The sequence below is a fragment of the Phoxinus phoxinus genome, assembly GCF_949152265.1.
Source record: "Phoxinus phoxinus genome assembly, chromosome: 12".
Lineage (NCBI taxonomy): Eukaryota > Metazoa > Chordata > Actinopteri > Cypriniformes > Leuciscidae > Phoxinus > Phoxinus phoxinus.
The window spans coordinates 8,193,476-8,209,678 of record NC_136887.1 but is presented as its reverse complement, the minus strand read 5'-3'; the positions used below and the strand labels follow the sequence as shown (position 1 = coordinate 8,209,678).

Sequence of the window (16,203 nt, the reverse complement as noted above, 5' to 3'; positions counted from 1 at the left end):
ATAACACAAATGAAATTGTGTTCTGGACTGTAATCAATATATTTGACCATATCCTTTGTTCTAGTAGCAAAAATTTCCTTTTCAAAACATATAACATCATAGTGTACGTCAGAGTGTATCAGAGACGACGCTGCACACACACTATATTCAGCTTCCACAGCTGAGAAACGTTACATCAACACACATTACAGATGATAAAGAAATCAAGGCATTATTCTAATTTATGTAAAACTGAAACAAAATAAACAAAAAAGATACATGTTTCCTTGTATAGGGGGTTCATAAATATGTAGCTTTACATGAAACTGGTCATCATCCATTTTTCTAACCAGGCAAACAGAACTAGTGTAGCAGTAAAGTCATGTGTTGGGACGAGGCTATTGATTCCACTGGAATAGTAAACTTTTTCCAATCATTCCTTGGGAAAACGTCAGAGGCACTGGCTAAAGTGAATTCGACTGATAGAAGGACTACACTAACTGGGTCATTTACAGAGACATATCCTGCAGAATGTCTCCAGATGCCCGTCTGCACGAGTCCAGCGGCGTCTACAGTTCCTCACTCTCGTACAGAGGGGCGGTGTGGCGAGGACGAGGCTCGGTGCTCAGCGTGGAGAACTGGCTTACGATGGGAAAGCTTTTCATCGATCTGGCAGGAGGGGTAGTCTTGTTCATTCGAGCTAGAAGAAAATAGGCATTGCTATTTAGGGCTGAGAGACAAAGCAATAAACTGGAAAATTCAGGGTAAAATAAAATAATTCAATATTTGACTAGATAACATGCTATTCTGCAGTATGTATCTAAAAATATTTGAAACAACATTTTACTAATTTTAAACATGCAATCTTATGAGATCACATTAAAGGTGCAGTAAGCGATTTCTGAGAGGTGCTGTAAAAAAACGAAATCAACACCCAAAAAAACTATTTTGTGAAATTTTGCTAGATGTCTGTTCTGTGTTTGTGCTGAAAAAATATTGTGTTTGTACACAAACCTGACTGTAAATAATAAGAGAAAAACAGAGTGGCTTGGACCGAGTACCAAAACAATCCTGTAGCGTAGCCTATCAGCAGTAGGGGGCGTGTCCACTCATTATGGGGGAGGAGAGAGAGTGAGCCTATCAGCAGTAGGGGGCGTGTCCACTCATTATGGGGGAGGAGAGAGAGTGAGCCTATCAGCAGTGGGGGCGTGTCCACTCATGATGGGGGAGGAGAGAGAGTGAGCCTATCAGCAGTAGGGGTGTGTCCACTCATGATGGGGGAGGAGAGAGAGTGAGCCTATCAGCAGTAGGGGGTGTGTCCACACATGATGGGGGAGGAGAGAGAGTGAGCCTATCAGCAGTAGGGGACGTGTACAAACATGATCGGGGACGAGAGAGAGTGAGCCTATCAGCAGTAGGGGGCGTGTCCAAACATGATGGGGGAGGAGAGAGAGTGAGCCTATCAGCAGTAGGGGGTGTGTCCACACATGATGGGGGAGGAGAGAGAGTGAGCCTATCAGCAGTAGGGGACGTGTACAAACATGATCGGGGACGAGAGAGAGTGAGCCTATCAGCAGTAGGGGGCGTGTCCAAACATGATGGGGGAGGAGAGAGAGTGAGCCTATCAGCAGTAGGGGCGTGTCCACTCATGATGGGGGAGGAGAGAGAGTGAGCCTATCAGCAGTAGGGGGCGTGTCCACTCATGATGGGGAGGAGAGAGAGTGAGCCTATCAGCAGTAGGGGGCATGTCCACTCATTATGGGGAGGAGAGAGAGTGAGCCTATCAGCAGTAGGGGGCGAGTCCACTCATTATGGGGAGGAGAGAGAGTGAGCCTATCAGCAGTAGGGGGCGTGTCCACTCATTATGGGGGAGGAGAGAGAGTGAGCCTATCAGCAGTAGGGGGCGTGTCCACTCATTATGGGGGAGGAGAGAGAGTGAGCCTATCAGCAGTAGGGGGCGTGTCCACTCATTATGGGGGAGGAGAGAGAGTGAGCCTATCAGCAGTAGGGGGCGTGTCCACTCATGGTGGGGGAGGAGAGAGAGTGAGCCTATCAGCAGTAGGGGGCGTGTCCACTCATTATGGGGGAGGAGAGAGAGTGAGCCTATCAGCAGTAGGGGGCGTGTCCACTCATTATGGGGGAGGAGAGAGAGTGAGCCTATCATCAGTAGGGGGCGTGTCCACTCATTATGGGGGAGGAGAGAGAGTGAGCCTATCAGCAGTAGGGGGCGTGTCCACTCATGATGGGGGAGGAGAGAGAGTGAGCCTATCAGCAGTAGGGGGCGTGTCCACTCATGATGGGGGAGGAGAGAGAGTGAGCCTATCAGCAGTAGGGGCGTGTCCACTCATGATGGGGGAGGAGAGAGAGTGAGCCTATCAGTTGTAGGGGGCGTGTCCACTCATGATGGGGGAGGAGAGAGAGTGAGCCTATCAGCAGTAGGGGGTGTGTCCACACATGATGGGGGAGGAGAGAGAGTGAGCCTATCAGCAGTAGGGGACGTGTACAAACATGATCGGGGACGAGAGAGAGTGAGCCTATCAGCAGTAGGGGGCGTGTCCACACATGATGGGGGAGGAGAGAGAGTGAGCCTATCAGCAGTAGGGGCGTGTCCACTCATGATGGGGGAGGAGAGAGAGTGAGCCTATCAGCAGTAGGGGGCGTGTCCACTCATGATGGGGAGGAGAGAGAGTGAGCCTATCAGCAGTAGGGGGCGTGTCCACTCATTATGGGGGAGGAGAGAGAGTGAGCCTATCAGCAGTAGGGGCGTGTCCACTCATGATGGGGGAGGAGAGAGAGTGAGCCTATCAGTTGTAGGGGGCGTGTCCACTCATGATGGGGGAGGAGAGAGAGTGAGCCTATCAGCAGTAGGGGGTGTGTCCACACATGATGGGGGAGGAGAGAGAGTGAGCCTATCAGCAGTAGGGGACGTGTACAAACATGATCGGGGACGAGAGAGAGTGAGCCTATCAGCAGTAGGGGGCGTGTCCACACATGATGGGGGAGGAGAGAGAGTGAGCCTATCAGCAGTAGGGGGCGTGTCCACTCATTATGGGGGAGGAGAGAGAGTGAGCCTATCAGCAGTAGGGGGTGTGTCCACACATGATGGGGGAGGAGAGAGAGTGAGCCTATCAGCAGTAGGGGACGTGTACAAACATGATCGGGGACGAGAGAGAGTGAGCCTATCAGCAGTAGGGGGCGTGTCCACACATGATGGGGGAGGAGAGAGAGTGAGCCTATCAGCAGTAGGGGCGTGTCCACTCATGATGGGGGAGGAGAGAGAGTGAGCCTATCAGCAGTAGGGGGCGTGTCCACTCATGATGGGGAGGAGAGAGAGTGAGCCTATCAGCAGTAGGGGGCGTGTCCACTCATTATGGGGGAGGAGAGAGAGTGAGCCTATCAGCAGTAGGGGGCGTGTCCACTCATTATGGGGGAGGAGAGAGAGTGAGCCTATCAGCAGTAGGGGCGTGTCCACTCATGATGGGGGAGGAGAGAGAGTGAGCCTATCAGTTGTAGGGGGCGTGTCCACTCATGATGGGGGAGGAGAGAGAGTGAGCCTATCAGCAGTAGGGGGTGTGTCCACACATGATGGGGGAGGAGAGAGAGTGAGCCTATCAGCAGTAGGGGACGTGTACAAACATGATCGGGGACGAGAGAGAGTGAGCCTATCAGCAGTAGGGGGCGTGTCCACACATGATGGGGGAGGAGAGAGAGTGAGCCTATCAGCAGTAGGGGGTGTCCACTCATGATGGGGGAGGAGAGAGAGTGAGCCTATCAGCAGTAGGGGGCGTGTCCACTCATGATGGGGAGGAGAGAGAGTGAGCCTATCAGCAGTAGAGGGCGTGTCCACTCATTATGGGGAGGAGAGAGAGTGAGCCTATCAGCAGTAGGGGGCGTGTCCACTCATTATGGGGAGGAGAGAGAGTGAGCCTATCAGCAGTAGGGGGCGTGTACAAACATGATCGGGGAGGAGAGAGAGTGAGCCTATCAGCAGTAGGGGGCGTGTCCACTCATTATGCGGGAGGAGAGTGAGCCTATCAGCAGTAGGGGGCGTGTCCACTCATTATGGGGAGGAGAGAGAGTGAGCAAGCGGGACATTTGTAGAAAGACTGTTGAAAGCTGAGATATTACCAAAGAAGAATAGGTCAGAGGAATATAACTGGAAAAATAATTGTTATAAGGCAAGAACTAGGATCTGCATTAATATTGGAAAAGCTACCTAATATTGAAAGAGACCTAAGCAGGAAGGCCTGCAAACGGACACCAAAGTTACTCTGGTTCTGCTTGATACGTGAGTAACTTTGGTTTTGCTGTTTCACATCAACCAAGATATGCTGTTGTTGTTGTTGATGTTCCACTGCAAAACTCTGTCTCCTCTCAATGCTGCTGACAGTGCTAAAATGCCTCCGCCTGGAGACGGGGATAGCTGAAGGTCAGAGTAATGGGCGTGCAGAAAGGTGAATTACTACAACAGAAACTGACCCCTAACCCTTTCCCACACCCTGACAGACAGCTTTTGTGACCAATGATAAAGATCTTTCTTTGTGAACTTATCTCGCTAATATCTTGGTTAGGGGGTGAGGAACCAGAGCTTCAAATTTGGGGAGACTAGAGGTCCCATCGGCCCTGTCCGAACGCCACTGGCTACATGCTCCATGGTCCAGAAAATGTTTAATATTTGTATTTATACCAGCATATTTATTGATATGTCATGTTTTATAACGGTATTTAACTATGCCAAAATTTTACGTAAGATTCATCTTTCAGCAAAAAACTGTTTCATTTATGAACTTTTATTTTGAAATGTAAATTCATTTGTTGGAAGTGAAAGTCTTTGCATGTGGAGACTGGAACTTTTTTCGAGTTGACGCCCTGTTTTGGATTTCTCTGGTCTGCAGCTATATACTTGAATGGTCCGTGCACATAATTTATGTCAGTTTTTGTCATCAGAAGTGTTGTGGATGTCCGCGCACACCATCCGCGTGCAGCCCAGTTTTTGTGTTCTCGCGAATAGTGCGCTTACAACAGCACATGTGCGAGTGATTGAAGCGCTTGAAAACAAAGTCCACTAGATAGTGTTCACTAGATAAGAGCTGTGCGTGTAAACCTCACTCCCCTGATCTCAAGAGGCGCACCAGCGACTAACGCTAGAGGTTGCGGTCTTTAGCCTTCTTGATAGAGCGCCCGCCGCCTACGACAGCGCCCACTGTTCGAATCCCGCTCGGCGCGGGTTGAGTAGGACCGGTTACACGCACACGCCTAACACGGTTTTCAAAAGGCTGTTCACTGCAGACCCAATGGGTGGCACTTGATGTCCAGCTCCCCCTCGCTGGACGTAATGGGTGGAGCTACATGGTCCCACCATTTTTTTAAGCCTACCAATAACCCTATCGCAAAACATAACTCCACCCATTAGATCCACAGAGGCAGAGCTGGACAAGGTCAAGCTCCACCCATTACATCTAGAGAGGGGAACTGGATGTCATTTGGCTCTGCAGTGAACACCACTTGTGTCTTTCCACACTCACGGCCAAAGAAGTACACTTGGAGAGGGAACGCAGAAAATGAAATATACTCCGGCCTTCGTTGATCGCTGCTTGTGTTGCATAGCATGTTCGTTATTTCAGGGCCGGAGCAATGAAGGGAGGGAATTTTTTTGAGTGTCGATTTCAAAAGTTTTATGTAACAAAGTTCGGGAGGAGCACGTTCAGGTAATCAACCAATCAGCACAAGAGGAAGCCGGTATAAATATAGCCTTCCCTCACCGATGTCCCATGACAGTTTCACAGCATCCCTCCACCACCCCATTGCCTCACTCTTGGCTGGTGCTCTATCCCAGTCTAGGAGGGGGAGCACTCTGGGTTCGGGCCAAATTTCCCCCGGACAGCACGCCAAATAAGCATAAATTTACTATATCTGATTTCATGTACGTGTGAACTCAATATCAAATATCAAGTGTTTCTCAGAATCACTTACTGCGCCTTTAAATGAAAGACAACTTGGAATGTTTGTACTTTTATAAATTAATTTGTCAAACTGGGCTATGTAAAATGTGATTAAAAATGGAAAAGAAATGGTGACCATTTACAGCACCTTCCTATACAATTTACAAATCCTTAGGCACTTTTTAACTTTATCGATAAATAATGTTTTACAATGCCAATGCAAAAGTCTAAGCAAAAGTTAAGAAAAAAGCGAAATAATACTGATTCACAAATTTTCGAACAAGTCTCAAGATAAAAAGGTAAAGAGAGTACGTGCACTTACTGGCCACATCCAGCCTGGCATTGCATGTGGACATTCCCGCTTCATTAATGGCGGATACAGTGTACCAGCCTGCATCAGACTTTATCACCGGATCGATGACCAGGCACTGCTTTCCTGAACTGTCCTGAGAAAGACTGACAGACCAAACATGCAAATGTCAACAGAGACTGCTTTATGAAGCTTTCATCTAAACTATCATTTACTGTACAGACACCATAGGAACAAATAAGGACATATTCAGAAACGAAGGAAACAGGGCAGGGATACTGTTTAGGAACTAAGGGAAACAAAACAGAAGATCAAAATAAGTGTCCATAATGGTGACACAGACCTCATTCTCATAGGGTCAATCCGCAGCATTTCCTTGTCTTTCTTCCAGTACAGCTGAGGGGTTGGAGACGCAGTCACCTTACACTCGAGCCTGACGCCGTCTCCCTCCAGAGCTCGAGAGTTTCTCATCTTCACCACAAATGTGGGAGGACACAACTGTTCGTGAGCTGCGGAGATACAGTCAACAGTTACATGTATTTTCACAATCATCCTGTCATATAATGTCTGTGGAACGGTGGTCACTAATGTATTGTGTTGCATGTAATTATGTTGTATTAGGTAAGACTGGTTATTGTTTAATATTCAGGGTAGATACCAATGCACAAATACAAACAAATCATGATCAAAATGATCAAACATTCCATCATCTGATAAAATGACTAGAAAATGTTTGCCTTGCAGAAGTATTTTTTCCCCTCGATTTTGTTGCATGTTGCAACCTGAATCTATAATGCTTTAAATGTTTTTTTTTGTTTTGTTTTTGTTTTTGTTTTTACATCAAACTACACTCTATAACCCATAATGACAAAGCAAAAATTTGATTTGTGAAAACATTGCAAATTTAGTAAAAAATCTAATAATTATATTGCATAAGCATTCAAACCCTTTTCTGTGGCACTGAACATGATTGGACGTGATTTGGAAAGGCAGTGTATGCAAATGTATGTGAAAAAAAATAAAGCATTTTAGCATAAGGTTGCAACATGACAATGTGAAACATTGAAAGGATATGAATACTTTCACAAAGCACTTTATTTAAAAAAAAACACTGAAATTATACATTAGCACACTATTAGAGAAGATATAACTTTACTCTTAATGTTATACAGGTAAGAAAAGACTGCTCACCAATCACATCCAAGTGCACGGAGAAGTGGCTCTCTCCAGCACGGTTCTTTGCTACACATTCATATACACCAGCATGATGAATGGTCACTATCTCAATAATGAAGGAGTGGACACTTTTCTCACACACCAGCATCTTATGGTAATCATCCGGTCGAATGGGTTTCCCATCCAGATACCAAGAAATATCTGGGGTTGGCAAACCAACAACCTACAGGAAAAAAGAAGTAAAAACAAAAAGTTGGTGTACAAATGCTGTGTTCACACCATGTTGTAATGACCGTAGTCTCGAGATGACAATATGTAACGTTCTGTTCGGAGCCCTTCATGGTGCAAGTAGGAGATCTCAGAAAATTCCCATTTTACAAGCTGTAATTATAATCTCTATGAGGTCATAAACTCTTTTTTACAAGCTGTAATCACATGAAAATGACGTTAACACACCATTTTTATTACAATTGTAGTTAGCCTCTGTTAGGCTCCACCTATCTTTGCATCTATCTTTATTGCCATCAAAACTTTTCTAAAGACAGTCGGTTCCTCCTAAGAGATACAGTCATATAATTAATTCAATCATTAATTTATCTTTCATATAATTTTTCTCAGCACTCTGCCTTCCATCATGTTTTCACACAAAACCTGCGCTGTGTGAAACTGTTGCTAACTGAACGGTGGTTACAGCTAGTTTTTCAAATCGCGATAATTAAATAGCTACAGTTTTAATGATAATTAAAATATGAAACCGAAATACTAACCGTCGGGAAATTTTATCATGGTTTATCGTCAAACTGTTTCATCCCTACCTTAAAATCAATCCTGCAGAATCGTCCCTCTTCAACAGTAAGATCTTGTGGCACTTGAATAAAACGAGGAGCAAAACACTTCTCTTGGGTGGTCTCTGCACTGTCCCCTGCAGAACGATTTCTTCTGGACCTGCACAAACAATGGAAATTTATGCAGCCCCTAAAGGGACATAGTGAAAAATATGAGATGGGAGGGAAAAGAATAAGCATTTTGCGTTCCCCGAGAAACTTTGCATTCACCCTAGATACTTTGCATTCCCCCAAGAAACTTTGTGTTTCCCCAAGAAACGTTGTGTTTCCCCAAGAAACGTTGTGTTCCCCCAAGAAACTTTGCGTTCCCCCAAGAAACTTTGCGTTCCCCCAAGAAACTTTGTGTTCCCCCAAGAAACTTTGTGTTCCCCCTAGAAACTTTGCGTTCCCTCTAGAAACTTTGCGTTCCCCTGAGAAACTTTCCGTTCCCCTGAGAATCTTTGTGTTCCCCCGAGAAACTGTGCGTTCCCCCTAGATACTTTGTGTTCCCCCGAGAAACTTTGCGTTCCCCGAGAAACTGTGCGTTCCCCCTAGAAACTTTGCGTTCCCCCGAGAAACTTTGCTTTCCCCCAAGAAACTTTGCGTTCCCCCTGAGAAACTTTGCATTCCCCGTAGAAACTTTGCGTTCCCCCGAGAAACTGTGCGTTCCCCCTAGATACTTTGCGTACCCTGAGAAAATTTGCGTTCCCCCTAGAAACTTTGCGTTCCCCCGAGAAACTGTGCGTTCCCCCTAGATACTTTGCGTACCCCGAGAAAATTTGCGTTCCCCCTAGATAATTTGCGTTCCCCCGAGAAACTGTGCGTTCCCCCTAGATACTTTGCATTCCCCCTAGAAACTTTGTGTTCCCCCAAGAAACTTTGTGTTCCCCCAAGAAACTTTGTATTCCCCCGAGAAACTGTGCGTTCCCCCTAGATACTTTGCGTACCCTGAGAAAATTTGCGTTCCCCCTAGAAACTTTGCGTTCCCCCGAGAAACTGTGCGTTCCCCCTAGATACTTTGCGTACCCCGAGAAAATTTGCGTTCCCCCTAGAAACTTTGCATTCCCCCTAGAAACTTTGCGTTCCCCCTAGAAACTTTGCGTTCCCCCTAGAAACTTTGCATTCCCCCGAGAAACTGTGCGTTCCCCCTAGATACTTTGCGTACCCCGAGATAATTTGCGTTCCCCCGAGAAACTGTGCGTTCCCCCTAGATACTTTGCATTCCCCCTAGAAACTTTGCGTTCCCCCAAGAAACTTTGCGTTCCCCCTAGAAACTTTACATTCACCCTAGATACTTTGCATTCCCCCAAGAAACTTTGTGTTCCCCCAAGAAACTTTGTATTCCCCCAAGAAACGTTGTGTTCCCCCAAGAAACTTTGTGTTCCCCCAAGAAACTTTGTGTTCCCCCAAGAAACTTTGTGTTCCCACTAGAAACTTTGCGTTCCCCCTAGAAACTTTGCGTTCCCCCTGAGAAACTTTGCATTCCCCCTAGATACTTTGCATTCCCCCTAGAAACTTTGCGTTCCCCCTAGAAACTTTGCATTCCCCCGAGAAACTGTGCGTTCCCCCTAGATACTTTGCGTACCCCGAGATAATTTGCGTTCCCCCGAGAAACTGTGCGTTCCCCCTAGATACTTTGCATTCCCCCTAGAAACTTTGCGTTCCCCCAAGAAACTTTGCGTTCCCCCTAGAAACTTTACATTCACCCTAGATACTTTGCATTCCCCCAAGAAACTTTGTGTTCCCCCAAGAAACTTTGTGTTCCCCCAAGAAACTTTGTATTCCCCCAAGAAACGTTGTGTTCCCCCAAGAAACTTTGTGTTCCCCCAAGAAACTTTGTGTTCCCCCAGGAAAAACTTTGTGTTCCCACTAGAAACTTTGCGTTCCCCCTAGAAACTTTGCGTTCCCCCGAGAAACTTTGTGTTCCCCTGAGAAACTTTGTGTTCCCCCGAGAAACTTTGCGTTCCCCCGAGAAACTGTGCGTTCCCCCTAGAAACTTTGCGTTCCCCCAAGAAACTTTGCTTTCCCCCAAGAAACTTTGCGTTCCCCCTGAGAAACTTTGCATTCCCCGTAGAAACTTTGCGTTCCCCCGAGAAACTGTGCGTTCCCCCTAGATACTTTGCGTACCCTGAGAAAATTTGCGTTCCCCCTAGATACTTTGCGTACCCCGAGAAAATTTGCGTTCCCCCTAGATAATTTGCGTTCCCCCGAGAAACTGTGCATTCCCCCTAGATACTTTGCATTCCCCCTAGAAACTTTGCGTTCCCCCTAGATAATTTGCGTTCCCACTAGAAACTTTGCGTTCCCCCTAGAAACTTTGCATTCCCCTGAGAAACTTTGCATTCCCCCTAGAAACTTTGCGTTAGAGCCCTGCATTTCAGCCCGAGCCCGACGGGCCCCGACTTATTTACGCCCCTAGGGCCGGGCTTCGGGCCAATTTGCACGTCATAGTTCACACGCGGGCCGGGCCTCGGGCCTGTTTTAGGCTTATCCTTCTTTTTATAGCCTATTTTTGACATGTATTAAAATTAAATATGAGAAGTTGACGATGGAAAAACAAACATAGAAAGACGTTTTAAACCTATCACACTGACATATGACTGACACATGACAGTCTGCTCGCGCTCGCGCACACACACACACACGCACGCACACAGGTTTCCCGGCGGCGCGACCCAAGATTTGCGCGACCAGCTCGCTGTTTTTAGTGTCCCCGCCAGCAGCAGAAGTATAGCGAGCGTGACTTCAGCGCAGCTGGAATAGTTCAAGAAAAAAGTACGACTGGATTAAAACCTTCCACTGTGGATGCTTTGATTTTTCTTCACGATGCTCTGTAACTGTTCTTAGCCGTGTTAGGGGGCTGTCTTGTTGGCTTTCGTTTGAAAACGACTTTATTTTCATCAGTCTGTTGGAAACTATTGGAAATAAGAATGGCCATGTTCTGTAGTGAAGACTTGATTTTTGAGGTAAGATAATGTGCATGTTTGTTTTTAATTTAATGCCATTTATTTGATTTGTTTAGAGGCTATAGCTCATTTCGTTTGCGAGCGCTGTTGCCACTGTGAGCAGCAGAGCAGTTTGCCTCAGCTTTTAAAAAATGATAATAAACGTTTAAACTATAGGCTAACTGTCTATGTGTGATATGCTTAAGGTGTTTTATGGATTTTATTGTAGCCAAGTAAAGTGTTGATTTGAGAGGCTAAATGGATCAAACATGTTTAACTCGCTGTCGGCTGCTTGGTCGTCAATAAAAAAACAAAAAGAAACCGAACATTTGTCTAAATTAACTTAATAAAGAAATGAAAAGAAACATAACTAACAAAACGGAACTATTTTAATGGCTGCAAATAGTTAGTTTGCCCTAGACCAGGCTACATGTAGCCTATATAAAAAAAAAAAAAAAAAAAAAAAAAAAAAAAAAACGGGCTCGGGTCGGTCTCGGGCTGATAATTCTGATGAGCTGTCGGACACGGGCCGGGCTAGGGCCTGAGCGTCTCGGGCCAGGGCCGGGCTAGGGCCTGAGCGTCTCGGGCCAGGGCCGGGCTAGGGCCTGAGCGTCTCGGGCCAGGGCCGGGCTAGGGCCTAGATTTGAGGCCCGTGCAGGGCTCTACTTTGCGTTCCCCCTAGATACTTTGCGTTCTCCCTAGAAACTTTGCGTTCCCTAGAAACTTTGCGTTCCCCTGAGAAACTTTGCGTTCCCCCGAGAAACTTTGCGTTCCCTAGAAACTTTGCGTTCCCCCGAGAAACTTTGCGTTCCCCCGAGAAACTTTGCATTCCCCCTAGAAACTTTGCATTCACTCGCAAAAAAATTTGAGCTCTTTGCGAGTGAACGTAGAGTTTCTCGAAGGAATGCAAAACATTTGTGAGAGAAAGCAAAAGCATTGACAAATAATTTTTCCTCCATCTCATATTTTTTTCCTTCACCATATCCCTTTAGGGGCTCTATATGAAATTAACTGAATGGAACAGAAATACAACCAAATAAAATCATTATGTTGAGCAAGGACAAATATTATTATTTCTGAACTATTTTAGGCCTATAGAGACAGAGTGACACACGTCATAATCTGAAAACCACGTCCACCGTCTCCAGTAACTTTGTATTGCGTGACGCTGCCTCCTTGTCATTTCTGACTTATAACAAAAACAAGACAATGTCTAAAAGCTGCTATGTGACAAGGTGTACAGCAAGCAAACTAAAAAAAAAACAGAAATAAGTTTTTATAAGATGTCAACCCCAAAAAACAAGCGTTTAAGGAGACAAAAGTGGATACAGGCAATAAGACGTGAAGCATCAGCTGGAACGAATGGGTACATTGTGGGATCCTGACACTCAGTATGCACTAAAAATACACTACATGTGCAGTATATATTGTGTCACTGGTAAGCCAAATATTCAAAAGTCAGTTTTATATATTATATTTCTGTAAGCTAAGCTATCCCTGTCGCCAGTTACGTTCCCCTCCAGTGTGCGTAAGTTAGTTCTCAGAGTAATATGACACCTTGCACTTTCAATTCCCAGCATCCACTTTTGTCAGAAAGTCAATACAATCAGTCAGCTTCCCGCAATACAATGTCGGTTGGATTGCACAGTCTGGGCAATAGACGATCACCTACAAGAAGTACCAATGTGTGTGTCTCGGCTTGTGCCAGAAAAGTCATTCAGGTTACTCTTTGATCATTTTGATGGTCCCCTTAAGACAGTCTGCTGACTATAAGTAATGTTGCTCCTACATGTAAACTAACTCACCTTAGAGTATTAGTAGACTGTTAGATTAGGGTTAGTAAAATAAGTTGATATGATGTACTTGCAAAGTTACTTGTAGTCAGCAGAATATCTGTTGGGGAGCATCAAAATAAATTGATAGCAGATATTAAGCAGACCGTCAACTAATAATCTAGTGAGAGTTAGTTGACTTATAGGTAGGCTACTTCTAGTCAACAGAATGTCTAAAGGGAACCATCAAGTGTTACTGTCAATCAATATTTATTGCATTCACAAATGTCAGCCAGTATTCATTCAGGTGTCAGAACTGTTAGGTGTACATGCACTCATGAACTTCAGATCCAAACTCCAAACTGATACTCCTGATGCAATATGACATTTACCATATTCCTCCAGGATGGTGATCTTCTGGAGACCCTGGCTGTTAGAATAGTGCATATAATAATGTATTTTGAATAACATTAAACATAAGATAGACAGACAAACTAAGGGAATTGAGGCCTTATAGTGTATGTACACATGTGGTATTATAATAATAGCATCATGATGAACAGGATAGCTGAAGAGAACATGGATTGTACACATGCTATTTTAGGCCCACGGAGAGGCTGTTATCTATTTGCTTTGGCTTAGAGAATTCCTGGTTTAGACAACTAGAGTGATGGGAACAAATGGGAACAAAGTATAGCAGCATAGACTGCCACTCTTGAATACCAGGTGTTTTAGCTTTGCTTGTGGCATTATTTAAGTATACTGTAATATTAATCATGTGACATGGATTCTATATAAGAAACTTCAGCTTGTTCACATGCACAGATCATGAGCACTGAGGGTATACATTCATTGTCACTGCATAGCATTTCGTCTTTTGAAGGCATATGTTACAGTGTTGTTTGGATTGATCTCCTTGTCTTTAAGTCTTTGAGTCCTAGAATATTACGTTGATTATTGGATTGAGTTTGGACTTAGTTCCATTTATGAATGTAATAAACTTTGCAAATGGTTCCAAAAACTGTTTACGACACTGACTCGTTACTGTGCGCATCCATCCACTCTCAGTCAATTGAGTATGAAAGCAACGTAAATTATTGAACATGAAAAATTAAATATACCCAGGCCTTTATACTTTGCCTTAATCCTGCCCACTTTAATCAGGTGATTGATTCCTGCTCTCCTTTCAATGAGGAAGCCAAAGTAGAGGTCAATTGGCCATCACCGAGAGAGGTTAAGTCACTAAGGGAATGACTATGTTTACATGTGCTCAAATAATGCAATTATTCTCAATAATCAATGTTTACATGACCGAGCAAACCTCTTCACTCCCGTATACATCCAATTTAAATTATTCTGATTATGCTAAGAATTGGAAGGCCCTTCAGGGTGTCGTGGAGGGGTGAGGATCTCTTTCCTAATCCAACTGTCTGTGTATAAACACAGTACTAAGTGATACAAACATGATGCTGTGTGAATAAAGCCATAGAACAGTCATCTTAGATTGCACAGAGACTTGGTATTTGTCAATTACTTTAAACATCCAATAACTGAAAATGACAATACCTCTGCAGGCTGTGAACTGAAGGAGTTTTCAAGATCAAATACGGAGGCAGCACTATCTGCACCCAACAATCTTCTAGCCATCCGTTCCTCATAAGACATCTTCAGCTGTGAGGACAAAAATGCACTTATTCTTAGATTTTCAGTGCAGCACTTTTTTTTAACCAATAGACAGATCAGAAACTCAGGAAAATCTTTAGATACCTGACTGTTCCTTTGTTGAGGAACCTTGTTTCGGAGCTTCTTTTCAAGGTCTTGGATAAGAGCATCTTTTGAGCCCTGGATGTCTTCATCTGTGGCACGAGACGCTGGTCGGGAAACAGTCTTCTTCAAGATCGGCTTTGGCAAGCTATGAAAAAACAACACATGGGAAATTTGCATTGCTTAAAGTTTGATCTTTTAAAGCTCTGAGATTTTAGTTATATTTCCTATTTCAAAGTATCAACTTTATCAAAATGTATCAGATGTTTCTCTTAAAGCCCTTTAAGTAAAATAAAAACTATTGACAGAGAGCTACAAATTGTATGTGGATGACACCACTCAGACAATATGGTCTTGGAAGTTCTGGATGAGAATTGTTTGAATTTTGATTACATATCTTGGCATATCTGAGCACATTTTGAAATATAGCAATTCAAATTTCAGAGAATTTCGGTGATAACACACTTACATGTTGGGTGTGTAGGTAATCTGAGACACAGGTGGGGGCTGTTGAGGTGGAGCAGGTGCTTTCAGGAAATTTGGAGATATCCGAGGCTGGACAGTTGAAGGAGCGGGATTCAGTGACTGACTTAGAGGAGGCAGGGCTTGTTCTTGGGCCTTTGGCGATGGGCTGTGTGATCGAGGGGAACGCCTGGGAGAGGGCGATTGAGGTATGGAAATGCATTTCGCCTGGGACCTCGGCTGTGAAGGCAGGACAGATGATAGGAAAGCTGCTGGTGACAGATTCTCACTGTTCAGAGCAGCCCGTGCTTTAGGAATCAAAGTCATGCTGGAGCACATTGATGTGCGAGTGGCTGCAGGCTGAGTCGGGCTCACTGACGGCGCAGCGGTTGAAGCTGGGCAGCTGAGATTGTTCGGCTTGTTGATCTCATTGTCGGGTGTGTGATGACTGGGCAGGGACTGAATGAAATGACGAGGACGCTCATAATTAAAGGCGCTGGGGGGGTAAAGTGATGGTGAGAAGCTGGGCAGGTCAGCCACATTCATGGCACTGGCTCTGGGTTCCACTGGTTTACTCAGCTTGCTGGTGGAAAGGAATGGATGTGGAACACTGTTTTTAACCCCCGTCGGTGGAGGATCAAGTTTGATCATTGAGGAGAGCTGTGTAGCTTCAGCCACCTGACTGGCAGAACTCTGTTTGCCTTCTGTGTCTGCAGGAGACTCAACCTTGTTGAAGCCAGACTCCAGCACCCTGTTTGGAATTAAATATTTGGCTTGGGTTATTCAGGTTTAAAAAAATGGACACACACATACTGATGATTTGCAGCCAAGTGACCTAATTTACTGAATTCAAACAAAAGTGACATGAGCGACAGAGACCATGGTATAGCAAAGTATAGTTTAACTTTATGTAAATGAACGGTTGTTGCCATGTGGAGATTTTCACACATATTAATTTATTCCTGAATTAATGTTACCATGGAATCAAAATGGACAATTCTGGGTTTTTTTTGTGGGACATGTGTTTGT

At 44.9% G+C, this 16,203-nt stretch overlaps 1 protein-coding gene across 3 annotated transcripts in view; it reads right to left on the bottom strand.

Annotated features, from left to right (window-relative positions):
* Positions 1 to 127: 127 nt before the first annotated feature.
* myot (myotilin) overlaps positions 128 to 16,203 on the bottom strand; it is a 38,061-nt gene continuing 21,985 nt past the window's right edge. For all 3 annotated transcript variants that reach the window (XM_079631464.1, XM_079631465.1, XM_079631466.1), the window contains exons 9-17: positions 15,182 to 15,925; positions 14,716 to 14,860; positions 14,515 to 14,619; positions 13,341 to 13,378; positions 8,223 to 8,352; positions 7,423 to 7,630; positions 6,575 to 6,740; positions 6,244 to 6,377; positions 128 to 679 (exon numbers count right to left, since the gene is read on the bottom strand). In XM_079631464.1, the coding sequence (XP_079487590.1) occupies positions 549 to 679; positions 6,244 to 6,377; positions 6,575 to 6,740; positions 7,423 to 7,630; positions 8,223 to 8,352; positions 13,341 to 13,378; positions 14,515 to 14,619; positions 14,716 to 14,860; positions 15,182 to 15,925 (1,801 nt within the window). In that variant the 3' untranslated portion in view covers positions 128 to 548. The remainder of the gene's footprint in view (positions 680 to 6,243; positions 6,378 to 6,574; positions 6,741 to 7,422; positions 7,631 to 8,222; positions 8,353 to 13,340; positions 13,379 to 14,514; positions 14,620 to 14,715; positions 14,861 to 15,181; positions 15,926 to 16,203) is intronic.